Source organism: Brachyhypopomus gauderio, chromosome 1 (assembly GCF_052324685.1).
Source record: "Brachyhypopomus gauderio isolate BG-103 chromosome 1, BGAUD_0.2, whole genome shotgun sequence".
Classification (NCBI taxonomy): domain Eukaryota; kingdom Metazoa; phylum Chordata; class Actinopteri; order Gymnotiformes; family Hypopomidae; genus Brachyhypopomus; species Brachyhypopomus gauderio.
In genome coordinates this window covers 9,827,914-9,843,175 of record NC_135211.1, presented here as the reverse complement: position 1 = coordinate 9,843,175, position 15,262 = coordinate 9,827,914, and the positions used below count along the sequence as shown (strand labels likewise).

At 44.5% G+C, this 15,262-nt stretch overlaps 1 protein-coding gene across 3 annotated transcripts in view; it reads left to right on the top strand.

The window, feature by feature from the left end:
* The window catches only part of flnba (filamin B a), a 59,488-nt gene that overhangs the window by 32,484 nt on the left and 11,742 nt on the right, over positions 1 to 15,262 (top strand). For 2 of the 3 annotated variants that reach the window (XM_076988404.1, XM_076988566.1), the window contains exons 8-32: positions 702 to 839; positions 1,372 to 1,498; positions 2,725 to 2,861; positions 3,041 to 3,234; positions 3,340 to 3,453; positions 3,686 to 3,826; positions 5,182 to 5,305; positions 5,409 to 5,569; positions 5,667 to 5,757; positions 5,869 to 6,038; positions 6,182 to 6,299; positions 6,653 to 6,915; positions 7,087 to 7,684; positions 8,142 to 8,315; positions 8,434 to 8,596; positions 8,746 to 8,906; positions 9,496 to 9,663; positions 9,908 to 10,031; positions 10,122 to 10,275; positions 11,752 to 11,941; positions 12,091 to 12,338; positions 12,702 to 12,782; positions 13,850 to 13,952; positions 14,113 to 14,253; positions 15,169 to 15,262. The exon at positions 15,169 to 15,262 is cut by the window's right edge and continues 35 nt beyond it. In XM_076988404.1, the coding sequence (XP_076844519.1) occupies positions 702 to 839; positions 1,372 to 1,498; positions 2,725 to 2,861; positions 3,041 to 3,234; positions 3,340 to 3,453; positions 3,686 to 3,826; positions 5,182 to 5,305; positions 5,409 to 5,569; positions 5,667 to 5,757; positions 5,869 to 6,038; positions 6,182 to 6,299; positions 6,653 to 6,915; positions 7,087 to 7,684; positions 8,142 to 8,315; positions 8,434 to 8,596; positions 8,746 to 8,906; positions 9,496 to 9,663; positions 9,908 to 10,031; positions 10,122 to 10,275; positions 11,752 to 11,941; positions 12,091 to 12,338; positions 12,702 to 12,782; positions 13,850 to 13,952; positions 14,113 to 14,253; positions 15,169 to 15,262 (4,177 nt within the window). The remainder of the gene's footprint in view (positions 1 to 701; positions 840 to 1,371; positions 1,499 to 2,724; positions 2,862 to 3,040; positions 3,235 to 3,339; positions 3,454 to 3,685; positions 3,827 to 5,181; positions 5,306 to 5,408; positions 5,570 to 5,666; positions 5,758 to 5,868; positions 6,039 to 6,181; positions 6,300 to 6,652; positions 6,916 to 7,086; positions 7,685 to 8,141; positions 8,316 to 8,433; positions 8,597 to 8,745; positions 8,907 to 9,495; positions 9,664 to 9,907; positions 10,032 to 10,121; positions 10,276 to 11,751; positions 11,942 to 12,090; positions 12,339 to 12,701; positions 12,783 to 13,849; positions 13,953 to 14,112; positions 14,254 to 15,168) is intronic. The other variant, XM_076988487.1, reaches the window with a different exon arrangement.

Sequence of the window (15,262 nt, the reverse complement as noted above, 5' to 3'; positions counted from 1 at the left end):
TTAATTTTCCTTGGAGCTCTTGTGGTGAGCATGGTTTGGAGAGCATTACTTCAGGAGTTCAAAGCATATACTTAATGACTTGGGCAGAAGTAAAAAATAAAATAAAATAAAAATAAAAAACCGGTGAACTAATAATTTGGACCCCATTTTGTTCTACTTGAAACACCTTTTGTGTAGGTATTTTCCTGGTAAACTCTTGATTAGTATAACAACTCTTTGTATTGGTGTGTGTAGTTTCCATTTGACTCCCATATGTAACCGGATAGTGGAGTTGTTACCTATTGATCACATATTTAAAAACCGCCTGGGATGAATTGGGACATGACCAGTGTCTACACCGTTGCTAGTGGTTCCTTTCATTTCGGAGGGAGTCTTCTCAGCTGTGTGGCAGATGCGTGTTGGATTGACTCCACCTTCCTGGTATTTCTCCTCTGGCCTAATGAGAGAGCTGAGGGAGAGTGGGCTAGAGGGGTGAGGGTGGAGTGGTTGTCTACAGCCCTCTTACCCTGTGGTGCGGGCATGAGCTTTGGGGATCGTATACGACTGCAGAGCTCCTGTGTGACTCTTGCCTCCCCTGAGTTATTACATGCATCAGTACATGTAGAGCATAAAATTGAGGAAGACGTTGTTTGAGCATTGCATGGGTAAACATTTACATGGGTAAGCATATCTTATAATTAATGTACGTGTATGTGTTTCAGCATCCAGTCCTGGTGCTTGCCGTGCAACTGGCAAAGGCCTACAGCCGAGAGGTGTGCGTGTGCATCAGGTGGCAGACTTCAAAGTGGACACCCGGAGTGCCGGAAGTGGTAATCTAAAGGTCACGGTTAAAGGTCCCAGTGAGTAAATGCTTCCTCTTTGACTTTCATATTCTCATTCTTTTGATCCTCCTTTCATTCTTACTTTACATCCAGTGCTTCATCCTTTCTCAACCACGAAGTCCTAGAAACCATAACTTTTGATTTTCAAACTCTCATGAAGCTTCCAGATAGTATGTGGGGCTCCCTGAGCTGCTGCCATGCCTGCACCACTGTCCTTGGCTGGGGCTGTGAGTTCACAAGGTGACGTGGAAAGTGCAGCAGTTGAAGGGAGAGGTTTTGCAGGAGAGCAGGCCAGGCTAGAGGCTTCCAGTGCAGCGCCCGCCTCCGTGGCTCAGATGGCATTATTGTAGCTGAGACAGCACACTTCACGCCAGGCTCATCTTGCTGTGTTTAATGGGCGGCCTGGAGGAGCATTGAGACTCCATATTTCACTACCGTGTTTCCCACAACATTTGACCTGTAATTGTCAAGTTCTATTTGCGAGGTTGAGTAAGCATATTGTCCACAGGGCAGAGAACTGAAGACGTTACTTTCCCTGTCTCTTTCACAGGTGGCATGGAGGAGGCGGTGAAGCTGAGGGAGTGTGTGGATGGTGTGTATGCCTACGAGTACAGCCCTAATGCGCAAGGCGATCATACCATAGCCATCACATGGGGTGGCCAGCACATTCCCAAGAGGTGCGTTTAATTTTCTACAGCTCACCTTTGTGTTCTTTACAAACATTTCAATGGGTGACGTTCCTAGAGAATATGACATCCTTTTAAAACCTGACTGGAGAAATTCCTATTAAACTCCAGTTTGCAACCATATTTGGTCTAGTGCGTTCATGAAAGTCTCTTTCTCAGAATATGCAGTCCAGCAGGTCCAAATGCAGTCTTCCTGTGTCTTGTCAGTTAGGTGGGATTTGGGGTGTCCCTTTGGGTAGATCTGGATTGTTTTGGTATGAAGACATGCTCATATAGAAACAGTATGTTTAGCATCTGTGCATCTGGTTGTTGGAAGATACTTTGGAACGCCCCTTTAGGATCTGAGTAAAAGAAAACACTTGTAAAGGTGAAGTTGTTAAATATGCCACATACACACAGTCTTTGGAGACCTACAATGTTGGATATATTTGCTGTCTTTATCCATCTAGCACTCTTACACTCTTGTACTGTTCAAGCATATGGAAGGCGAAACTGAGGAGCAGTTTGACATTACATCATTCCCCTCGTGTGTGTGTGTTGGGGGGGGGGGGGGGGGGGGGGGTGGCGTAACGAGGCCACGGGGAACTACCACATACAAAGCCCTTTGTCTGCCTGTCTGTTTCCTATAGCACTGGTGAGCCGTCCTATTAAATGTGAGCCCTCATGGGCTCACACTCTGTGGTTCCCAACAACTGAGGAATGTTTTAGCACAAGAAACAAGCTTATTTTATGTCGTATAGACATACACTTATTTGTAACCATGTGGATGGGATAGTGTATGTGTGTGTGTGTGTGTGTGTGTGTGTGGCCCAAGACTGCAGACTGGCATTTGCACACAGAGCCCAGGGGTTCTGTTATTACACTGATGGTAGTTGGTGAGCTCATAGCCAGCCACAGTTGTAGATCTCACACACACAAGCATTTACCCTGTTGTCATAGCCTCCATGATGGGCTCTTCCACCAGATTTCTGATTGGATGCAGTCCATCACAGCATATTCACTGTGATTATTAACATATGGTCTTTTCAAACAGCTGGTAATCATGTGGCATTCTGAAATGGCGGGTGAGCCATGCTGTAGGAATTGGCAGGCACACAGACACTTCACTGTACATATGTCATTAGTCAGTGGACAGTGCCATGCATGAGATCAACTAGTTGTAGTCAGGAGGTCTGTATATGTGAGCTGTCTGACTCTGCTCTGTATTGTCATGGCAGTCCCTTCGATGTTCTTGTTGGCCCCAAGGCAGGGCCACAGAAGATCCGAGCATGGGGCCCGGGTTTGGAGGGTGGCATCGTGGGCAAGTCTGCTGACTTCGTGGCAGAGTCTATCGGCACAGATGTGGGCGTGCTTGGTGGGTTCACGCCCTCTTTACCACTTGCTTCTGTGACTCTTTGGAAAAAGATGTCTTCAGTGATGTTCTCTAGAGGGGCTTCAGGATAAAATACCATTAGTATGAACCAAAACTTTGCAAGACATGCTGGCTCAGCAGAACTAACTGCAGGCCATTTGCGCTTTCCCCGCTTCCTGCAGGGTTTGCCATCGAGGGCCCGTCGCAGGCCCGGATCGAGTGTGAGGACCAGAACGATGGCTCTTGTGATGTAAAGTACTGGCCTACAGAACCCGGGGAGTACGCTGTGCACATCATGTGTGATGACGAGGACATCGACGGCAGCCCGTTCATGGCTTATATTATCCCAGATGACAAAGCCAGCGACCCTGACCAGGTATCAGTCCCTTGATGACACTCAAACCTGAAGAGCCTTCAGTTAACACGGCGTGTTGATTGGAGCTAAGGGGGTGACCTTAAGGTTGTATGCAATTTGGTTCAGGTTAGAGCCTATGGACCAGGTCTGGAGAAGACTGGATGCATTGTCAACATGCCCACAGAGTTCACAGTTGAGGCTAAAGATGCAGGAAAGGGTCCCTTGAAGATCATTGCACAGGTAAATCCAGTTAATGATAAAACGAGATTAAAAGCAAATCTGCAGCCTTACAATCAGATTGACCTCTAATTTTAATCACCATGAATCAACCATTACGGTTAATGCTGTATATATTTCTTGTTGTTAGCTTTGTTTTCCTGTGCTTTCATAACAACCAGAGCCTAAAGTTAATGAATCATGCTCTGAGTAGTTGTCCCTGAACATGATGGCACGTTGTTCTCCTGCGCTTCAGAGTGCGGACGGTGTGCCCGTAGATGTGAAGGTGAAAAGCAAAGGTGACGTCTACGCCTGCTCCTACACCCCCACCTCAGCTGTCAAGCACACGATTGCTGTGACCTGGGGAGGGGTCAACATTCCCAGCAGCCCCTTCAGGGTAAGCCTTTCCGAACCACGAACCTCTACAATACCTACTAACATCCTGATGACTAACCAGGCCCCTGAACTAATGGCATCTAAGGTGGCAGAAGTGAAGGCATGCCCTACAGTTGTGGAAGTGGTGGTTGGACAGGACATGCTAGCTAAAACCGAAGCTCCTGCCATTGTGAAACACAAGCCCATCATTATTATAACCACCTATACGGAGGAGAGCTGCTTGTGTTCTTTCAGTTAATTTGGGGTTTTATTTATTTTTTTTGTTTGTTTTGCAATGTAAGCACAAGGAATAATGTTCAAAATGAATTAATATTTAAATCTTGTTTTTGTCCACAATTTTAATCATTTCAATGGTTTTAGTTTCAATTTTTTTCAATTTCATTTGTGTGAATTAACAATTAACATTTCAACAATTAAACTAATGTGCATCTGATTTATAAAGAAATTTAAGCTAATTATTTTTTACATCACATTTCATTTGGTTTTTTTAGTTAATAATTGAATTGTCAATAATTTATTCTACTTTAACATTTTCTCTGTCATGGTCATATAATATTAAAAGATTCTTGGAGATTATGATTGCAAGTTGTGATGGCATTGTACAGAAATCCAAAATTTCATGAACAGTGAGACATTTACTATGGTAATTCCAAATCCCTCTTGACTGAATATTATTGTACTTGGGGATGCAATCATTTCATGACATGAAGGCTTAAAAACAGATTTTGGAAAATTTGTATTCTGAAGATTTGAATAGTAACCAATAATTTTGCAATTAAGGAAGATGGACCTTTTCAGAAGTTTGTCAATGAATAAAAAATGATTTATTAATTGTGCATTCAATGTTTCTAGAACTAAAATAAATCCTTAAAGAAACTTATCTGCAAGGCATGTTTTTAATCTGGAATGTTGTGGGGGTTTTATTTCCGCATTGAAAAGCAGTGGGATTTGGAATGTGGACTTGTATTGTAAATGCCATACTATACTATAATACTATAGAATTCTATTGAATCAGGTGTGCAATCCTTTTGGTAAAGGAGCAATAGGTAGCAATAGCTTGTCTCATCGAATGAAGTCATGATATGTAGGACTTTACGAATTCTTCACGATTTAATGCAGGTTTAGGGTGCAGTGTGGGTTGGGATAAATGCTTTTCTTTTCTACAGTGTTCTCACCACTGTTGGAGATGTTTCCGAAGCAGAATTTTGACCAAGAAGTTGGAAAATGCAACTTATTGCTCCTTTTAATTATATATGAAGTTACTGTAAGGCGTTCTAATTTTGACTTTCTGTTGGTGGTTTTTTTTATTTTTATTTTTTTATGTACCTTTAACACTATCGAGGTCTTCTGCTGTAGGTTCACATTGGAAAGGGAAGTCACCCTCAAAAAGTGAAAGTGTTTGGGCCTGGAGTGGAAAGGACGGGGTTAAAAGCTCATGAGCCCACACACTTCACTGTGGATTGTGCAGAAGCTGGAGAAGGTTACAAAATGCTTCAGGGTCTATTTCAGTTAAAATGGCTTTTATATTTATTGTATTGAATGCCTCGTTCCTTAAATTCTTTTTTGGATTTATGAACCTACAGGTGATGTCAGTGTTGGTATCAAGTGTGATGCCAATGTCGTCAGTGATAAGGAAGAGGATGTTGATTTTGACATCATTCCTAATGCAAACGATACCATCACTGTCAAGTACGTCCCACCAGGAGCTGGACGCCTCACCATCAAAGTACTTTTCACAGATCAAGTGAGTGAAGACCACCACGAGGGCTTTGTGTTTGACCTTACTTTGCCATATACTAATTTTACTCACAAAAGTCACATTCATTTTTGACATTTGACAGGAAATTCCTGTCAGTCCGTTCCATGTCAAAGTGGACCCCTCACATGATGCGTCTAAAGTCGAGGCTGAAGGACCAGGGCTTGCTCGAGCAGGTCTGTTCAATGTTCATTTTTCATTTTCCTTCTTAGTAGCATGATATGCCATAGCATAGTCTCTCACAGTCTCATGTCTTCAGTCCCTCCTTTCTTGCTGCTGCCTGTCAGGTGTGGAGTGTGGCACGCCCACTCATTTTACAGTTCACACCAAAGGAGCAGGCAAAGCTCCTCTGGATGTGAAGTTCTCTGGCCCCATCCCAGGACAGCCTGTCAAAGACTTTGATATCATTGACAACTATGACTATTCCTACACTGTAAAGTACACTCCCACCGAAGAGGTAAAGTTTGGGGGTTTTTTTGTCTTCAATAAAAGCATATTACATATTTACTGATGGCTAAAGAAAAAAACTCAGGTCTTGATTGCAACAGTTTAGTTTTTAAACATCCAGCATGTATATCTGGTTTCTTGCTCTCCTTGCAGGGAGAGATGGTGATAACTGTGACCTTTGGAGGTGACCTGATCTCTAAAAGCCCTTTTGCTGTGGGAGTGGCAGCCCCGCTGGTCCTCAGCAGGGTCAGCGTGGATGGCCTGGAGAGCAGTGAGTGCTCTGCCTTGTGTGCATATACAAACATCGCTTGGTGAATCTTCATTAATCATCTGTGCTATATTTCTACTGCCAGCACCCCACGTGCATTTTACTGCACGCTATGTGCTCTGTTCCATAAGTTTCACCACATGCTTTTTGACGGCATAAAGTGCTATAAAGTTGATTTCTTGGTCCATGAATTGGGAGAAGCTTATTGGTACTTGGCTACTTTCAGAGATTGTAGGATGTTGGTGAGGAGTTCACAGAATTCAACACACGGCCCTAATGCCAACAGGGTTAGCTAGTTATATACCTAATTCAATGGAGTAAAGTATTTTAATACCCTTCCATATCCTGCTTTCCAGGAGTTGAAGTCGGGAAGGATCAGGAGTTTATAGTTGACGTGAAGGGAGCAGGTGGTCAGGGCAAGATGGAGACCCGCATCGCCAGCCCATCAGGCAACTCTGTGCCCTGTGTGGTGGAGCCCCAGCTGGGCAAAGGCATCAATGTGGTCAAATACGTCCCCAAAGAGGAGGGCATCTATGCTGTGGATGTCCTCTATGACGGCCACCCAGTGCCGGGGAGTCCCTTCTCTGTGGATGCCACATTGCCCCCAGATCCCAGCAAGGTTTCTATATAACTTTATATAGATATGTATATATCATTTTTATTTTGGATGCACACCTGGCATATGACTTTTTGCATTCATTTGAAACATTTTCAAGACATGCAGTAATGAGCTGTTAAGATACCTGCAGTTAAAGACTGCTTGGAGGTAATGAATTGGTGTTCTTCACAGGTAAAAGCCTTTGGTTCAGGGTTGAAAGGCGGCTTGGTGGGCAGCCCCGCCGAGTTCACCATCGACACCAAAGGAGCAGGCACGGGTGGCCTCGGCCTCACTGTAGAGGGTCCTACAGAGGCCAAAATAGAGTGCTCGGACAATGGCGATGGCACGTGCTCCGTATCCTACTTGCCCACTGAGCCAGGCGAGTACCTGGTCAACATCCTGTTTGAGGATGTCCACATCCCCGGATCGCCCTTCTCCGCCGATGTCCAGTACCCATTCGATCCTGCCAAGGTGGTGGCATCAGGCTCGGGCCTCAAGAGAGGCAAAGTTGGTGAGGTCAGCGTGGTGAATGTGGACTGTGTCAAGGCTGGGCCTGGGCAGCTCTCCTGGGAGGCCGTCTCGGAGACGGGCTCCAAAGCCAAGACAGAGGTGCTGGACAACAAGGATGGAACATACACGGTCACTTACGTCCCGCTGATGGCAGGCATGTACACGCTGCTCCTAAAGTACGGGGGAAAGACTGTTCCTAACTTTCCTGCCAAGGTGGCAGTGGATCCGGCTGTTGACACCAGCAAAGTGAAGGTGTTTGGACCAGGAGTAACAGCGGATGGTATGTGTACATTTTTAGGTTTTCATTTTTTTATGACTTCATATCAAAATATTTTTTTCTTCTCAAGAGTGTCTTAATTCAAATGCATAATGGAGTATTTGAATCTTATTTTTTATTGCCAAGGTTCTTGTTCTTCAAGGACGTTTCCCATGACCTCATGGGTCTTCTTTAAACTCCCCTTTAGTATTCCAGCAATTTTCAGAGAGGTATTATTAGTCCTCTTTCAGAACCTCGTCACATCTCATTATACTTTGAATAACCTCAGTCTGAAAGAGGACCATTTTTTTACTTTTTTGGAAAAGAATTCCTGGTGAAAACCCCCATTTTCTTCCAAACATGAGTGGCAATGACATTTGCATGAAACAGTCACTTTATGAAAAGACTGTCCTTACGAATTCCATATATTCTTTCTTCAGTTATTCCCATTTTTCATGATTTAAGTCTTTTTCATCTCTAGGTGTTTTCAGGGAGGCCACCACTGACTTCACTATAGATGCCCGGTCATTGACTAGAGTGGGAGGGAAACACATTAAAACCCAGGTTAAGAATCCATCAGGTGCTGCCACAGACTGTTTCCTCACTGACCAAGGCGATGGCACCTACACGGCGGAGTACACGCCCTTTGAGAATGGTACATCACACAGGCCAAACAGTGCTCAGAAGTCATTTATACCATCAGAATGTGCTACATGGTTGCACTTGGAAGCAACCTGCCAAACATCAACTTAACTGTGTAATATTGCTTCCAGGTGTTCACACAGTGGAGGTGCTATATGATGAGACCCCCGTTCCCAAGAGTCCTTTCCAGGTAACCGTGGGTGAAGGCTGTGATCCCACTCGAGTTCTGGCTAAAGGCCCTGGTCTGGTGGAAGCTCTAACTGACAAACCTAACAAGTTTTCAATCATCACCAGGTATGGCACTCTTTATTTTCCTCCTTTATTTGTTTTTCTTTTCTTGGTAACACCAAATGCTATTAATGCAGTTGTTGATGGAATTTGTCAAACTAACAAATAAAGCAACGCGACCCTTGTAATTTGACGAATCACACGTGCTTTCCCAGGGGAGCTGGTATTGGCGGACTGGGCATCACTGTTGAAGGCCCGTCTGAGTCAAAGATGTCCTGTAAAGACAACAAGGATGGCAGCTGCAATGTGGAGTACACTCCATACGTCCCGGGCTGTTATGATGTCAATATCACATATGGAGGCCAGCACATTCCAGGTACATGTGTTTTCTGTACTGGGCCGTTCTGACATTTACAAATGTACTACCATCACTCACCACTTGAGCTTTTCAATGCTGCATTTATGGTGACACAGCATAAGATACTCAGAACCTTGTGTGAAGCTTTGTTTTTTTTATTATTATTATTTTGCTATGATGTTAATTTTAATGGTTTTTCCATTAAATACGTTTGAATCACGCTTGTCTTAATCGGCCGTTCTTTTGGATCATGGATCATCTTTTGCACCATAAGTCAACAACGATCTGCCTTTCAGTCTGTAAGCTTGAGAATATGATTAAGCATGTACGTTTCACAGCTTCATTCCAGGGATTAGTGTGCTGAACAACCACTCCACTGTGTAGCTTAATTCTAGCCGAGGTGTTACTCATTCCTTTGTATGCATTTTCAAAAGTATTTAACAATCATGACATGCTATGCGTAACTAATATATGCGAGTGTAAATCTGTATTTTCTAAAATGTCTTCAATAGAGTACGTGTAGTACATGTGTATGTATGTTTCTAAAACTGTCCAAGGGTGTTAAAATAAAATCCAATTAACGATGCAATTAACTGATGTTTCTTAGGAAGCCCTTTCAAGGTGCCGGCGAGGGACGTTGTGGACTCCAGTATGGTGACGCTGTCTGGGCCTGGTGTGGGTTCGGCCGTGCGGGCCCAGATCCCTCAGACGTTCACTGTGGACTGTAGCAAAGCTGGCACAGCGCCTCTCTCTGTCGCCGTAACGGGCCCTAAAGGTCAGACCATGTCATACGGTCACTGTCAGGTCATACTTCAAAAAAAAAAAAAAGTATTAAAAAAAAAAAGGCATAATATTTAGCTGTTTTATCTTGTTGTTTTTGTTACTTTTTCAAAGTTGTCTATTCTTGGTTGCAGTTGTAGTTTAGCATAAATAAGTTAATTTTAAAGCATGACCGCTTCTGTGGTGAGAGCCAGGATTCGGTTACAGTCATTTACTCAGTGATCATTGTTTGCGTTCAGGTTTGGCTGAGCCAGCTGATATAAGAGACAATGGAGACGGCACGTATGACGTAGCCTACACTCCATCCGTGGAGGGCCTTTTCTCCGTGGCTGTCAAATACGCAGGAGAGGAGATCCCACGCAGGTGCTGCCGCCCTTCCTTTTGAGCATTTCCCTGGTGTCAAAACACTCTGTTCTTCCCTAATCAGCCTTTTTCGCTTTCCCCCATTTCCAGTCCCTTTAAGGTGCGCGTGCTGCCCACTCATGATGCCAGCAAAGTCCATGCCAGTGGGCCTGGTCTGAGCACAGGCCTGCCCGCCAGCCTGCCCGTGGAGTTCACCATCGATGCCAAGGATGCAGGAGAAGGCCAGCTGTCAGTCCAGATCATGGTGTGTAACCCTAGTGTATACCTCTCACTCCCTCACGGGCTGAATGCAATATCCTCCCTTTCTACCAAATATTATACATATTGTTACCCTAGCTGTGGTTTACCTGGCAGAGGTAGGACCAAGTCAGTGTTTTGCAAGTCTCAAGTAAGTCCAAGTCTTTATCCTCAAGTCCCGAGTCAAGTCTCGAGTCAAGACAGGCAACCGTCAAGTCCCAAGTCTGAAACTTGGAATTTCAAGTCCTTTCGAGTCACATATCCTGATGGCTGCCGTCAGAATTGGTGACCCCAGTTAAAAAGGCTCACCTGTACATCCCATTCATGATTTCTTTGTTGGCTGCAATGGTGAGGGGATGGTAAATCTTGTTTAAGTACATTTATGTAATTAAGAGACGATAAATGTAAATATAAACATCTGTCATATTTTGGCTCGTGGACACCAACAAAACGAGTAAAGAAAGTGCATCAGCATAGTTTACGTAGCATTCGTAAAGCGTCTGAACAGAAACTGTGCGCCCCCTGTGGTCACAAAACTCGACGGTCACAGAATCTGGTGTAACGCCGGTCTGCGTCAGAAGGACGGAAATGAAATTAATGGGGCGCACTTTATAAATATTAATATGCGTTTTAAAATTTAGATTTGGGGTTTAAAAAAAAAATCAAGTCTTTGCAAGTTAACAGGTTCAAGTCCAATTCAAGTCCCAAGTTATTGGTGTAAAAGTCCAAGTCAAGTCTAAGTCTCTGAATATTTTTTTAAGTCAAGTCAAAAGTCTTAATATTAATGACTCGAGTCTGACTCGAGTCCAAGTCATGTGACTCGAGTCCCCACCTCTGTTACCCCGGATTCCCGTTCTAGTCATAATCTATATAATCAGTTATAAGGTCACTGATTTTAATTGACTAGAACTGAATTAAATAGTCACTACACAAGTGATCTTGACGTGCTGTTTTATGACGTTCACTTGGCACTGCAAGCACTTTTGGCTTGACTGCATCCATGATTATCACGTACCCATAATCCACTCTAGTCCTCTAGTCTCCTTAGTGGGTGCATCTTAAGACCCAGATCTGAGAGTGCTCCTCTCCTCAGCCCTGCATCTCCCTCTCCAGCCAAACCTGCTCAGTGAGCCTTGTGAGACTAGTAGTGAGATACGGACATCTTGCCAAGGCTAAATGTGGTGCTGCAGGCAGACGTCTGCATCTCAGTAATATCCTACAGCACCATGGGCCCCCTTGCTGCTTCCTTCACTGTCTGATAATTGATGATGCTCAGTGGAGTGCTTCCAGAGGCCATAAACTACTCAACACTCTCCTCCAACCACATGCTCATCCACGAGGGGACCTCTGCACTCCTCCTTGGCCATAGGAAGTGTACTACTCCATCCTCCCCCACTGTAGTGGCAGGATGACCAACAAGCACCCCCCCCCCCCCCCCCCCCCCCCCCCTTTCTCTATCTGACATCTTGTTTCCAATGTTCAGGACCAAGACGGGAAGCCAAAGAAAGCCAATCTGCAGGACAACCAGGATGGGACGTACCGTGTGTTCTATGTGCCAGATAAGGTGGGCCGTTACACGATTGTGATCAAGTATGGAGGTGATGAGATCCCCACCTCGCCCTACAGAGTGCGGGCCACAACCTCGGGCGATGCTACCAAGTGTACAGTCAATGGTAAGTTCATGTGTTCCCACTGCCAAAAGCATTGCAACACAAGTTGTAAAGGGGGGTGTAGCAAAAACACAAACAAGTTCTCAAACTGTCACACTGCTCAACTTATGAATTCCTCATCACATGGTTTTGGTGTGCCCACAAATCTGCAGGTCCTGGCATTGGGCCAACCATTGGCATTGGTGAGGAGGTTGGTTTTGTAGTCAACACCAAGGGTGCAGGCAAAGGAAAGGTCTCCTGCATCATTGTAACCCCTGATGGCACAGAGGTGGAGGCTGACATAATAGAGAATGAGGATGGCACCTTCGACATATTCTACGTGGCTCCAAATCCTGGGACGTACCTGATTTACGTCCGCTTTGGAGGAGAGAACATCCCACGGAGCCCTTTCACAGTCACGGTACGACTCCACCACATTGGGTTTGATCAGCAGGCTTTGCAGGGGAAAAATATAACAGATTTATGTTGGAAATTGCTGGCTTTCCTGGGAGTGTCCAGCTAAATGAGTTTAATCTCTTTTTTTTTTTTTTTTTTTTTTTTTCCAAATTGGATTTAAACCCTGGATCTTCAGAAGTAATTTTATTTTGACACCAGAATGAAACATCCCTTCACAATATTTACTCGTTTCCACATTAATACCTAATTAAGACATTGATTGAAGTATCTCATCACTTTTCAGTTAATGTATATAGGTATGACCCCTCCTGTATTGTGTGCGCATGTACACGTCTGTGTGCATATAACTCGCTCTCTCCTGTCCTAGGCTACCGATGACACTCCTCTGTTGCAGCAGCAGTTGGGCCAGCAGCAGGAATCTGCTCCAGGAGCCGGCTTCCAGCCCTGGGTACACACGCACCCGCTAGTCCCCCCAACACAGCCCCTCCCCTGTCTCCTGTCCCTCTTTTGCACAGCAAACCTCTGCTCATGGACATCGAACCCTCCACTACCTTCACCGGTTCATCTTTTTCAGCCTTTGCACTGACCTCGGGGCTACTTTAGTGTGCCTGAACACGCACACTTTTTTGTCTGCATGTTTGTCTTGTTTTCCGTTTGTCCTCTCCCATCCTACGTGCTGTGATGAGTGATTTAAATTCAGTTCTGTCATGTTTTAACCAATCACGCATCATTTTTTTCAGGAGTTGGCTCTTGGTTCACACGTCATCTCCCTTTCTCCTCTCTCAAAAGTACTCTGTTCTCTTCTGTGCCCAATTCTCCTTGGACTTACACCTCTTTTTTCCTGTTCGTGAGTTTCACTCATGGCAAAGGCTAGGGAAACTCCGACAGACGGCATAGTGGGCTGTCGTTTTGCTTGGAGGCAAATCTGGTGGTTTTTGGTTTTTTGTTTTTTTTTTTTTTTTCCTCTCCTTTTCAAATGAAAGTGGCCTGTATGGCAACCAGGCTCTGATTATGAGCATAACCCCAAACCTGAACAAATATAGCACGAGTTCAAGCATCACCATGTTTTACTCATTACATTTTCTCCAGACTCTTTCCTTTATGCCAGTACAAGGTACTGATGTTTGTGAACATGTTATGAGTCTCTATTGAAACACGAGTTAAGACACCTTGTCCACATCCCATTTGTGTTCACTGACCTTGCGCTAACTCCGTCATGCCATGTTTCCAAAACACTATCCAGAACATGGTGAAAATTTAAGACACATTTAATCAAAAGCAGGTTAGCCTGTGCCCGGACCATCTCCTTTTATAGCCACATTTCTAAGACTGTTTGTGTTAAATTTTACTTAATATCAGTCTCCTCAGAACCATTCCAGGTGTGCTGGAGGGTTTAATGTGGGCCCTCCCACCCAATCACTCAATGACTTTCTGCTTTTCCTAAATGTGTGTACTCCTTGGTCTGGAAATCATCAGTTTCTTGGTCTCAATTACAAACCTTCTCCTTTATTGCAGGTGACGGATGGCGTGTATGTTCCCATTAACAGCATGAACGGCACAGGCTTCCGGCCTTTCGACATGGTGATTCCCTTCACCTTTCGCAAGGGTGAAATTACAGGTGAGGAATAAGCAGCCGTGTAACTAGAGGTATTTGGTGTGTACAACACAAGCCAACACTACTCACTGAAACTGAAGGCTTTATTTTTTGCTCCTCACTCTCAAACATCTCAATGAAATGTAATGATGGCCACAGTGAAATTACTGTTTCTCCTCTTCAGGGGAGGTTCACATGCCGTCGGGAAAAACGGCCAAGCCCGAGATCGTGGACAACAAGGATGGCACGGTCACCGTGAAGTACTCCCCCACAGAGGCAGGCCTTCATGAGATGCACATCAAATACAATGACTCCCACATACCAGGTATGAGCTGTGGAACTGAGACCTCACCTAGCCCATAGGACTTTAATGCTTTTTGAGCCTCTTAAATGGCAGCTGCTGGAAGAAGGATGAGTCCTCCCCATAAATTAGCTCCCAGTCAGGATTCTTCACAGATCGTCACAAAGTTGGAGGGCTATGGCAGCTGTTCACACAGGTCGAGGGGAGTTGAGAAGATTCACCTTTCAAGCGAATATATCTAGGTGGAATGGGGCAGAAGGAACATAATTTGGAACAGTGATTCTTTGACATGAGAGATCCTGTATAACATCGAGCTCTGAGAATCTGAAGTTGGTGCAGAGCAGGATTTGTATTGAAGGGCCATGCCCCACATGCTGGGCTGTGTACATGGGGGTCCTCAGCCAACATAATCACACTCCACATCTACTGCTACCATGGCAAGAATCATGTACCGGATGTATAACTTATTGTTGCCCACTGTTCTTGCAAAAGGCAACAATATCGGCCCAATGCAGATGTTTTACCAGCTGATGAAGTAATGGGATGGTATATTACCTTTTGATAAACCCTCTCTGTTGAGACTCATTTATACTTTGTTTTGGAACTTGCCCAGAATAACGAGTGACTCAGATCTTGCATTTCATATGTGGATATCCTGTTAAGTATTAACAATGCATCTAGATAAAATGCATTGTTAAATGCTATTGCAATATATGATTGTGAAATCAGTGGTAGACCATTCTTGAATGCTTCGGCATTAATGAAGCAACTTGTTGCTTGTGTACACAACACCCAGTTCACATTCGGATAAACTGTCAGAATGATATATAATTTTGAAAGACTTGCATGACACACCTGTGCAATCATTCCAGTGCTCTCCTCCCAGTCAAGCTGTTAGAATTCATGCCAACTTTCTCAATATGTTCGTTTGCTCCACAGAGAGTCCTCTGCAGTTCTACGTCAATAATGCTAACAGCCCCAGTGTGTCGGCCTATGGACCTGGCCTCGTGTACGGCATTGCCAACAAACCGGC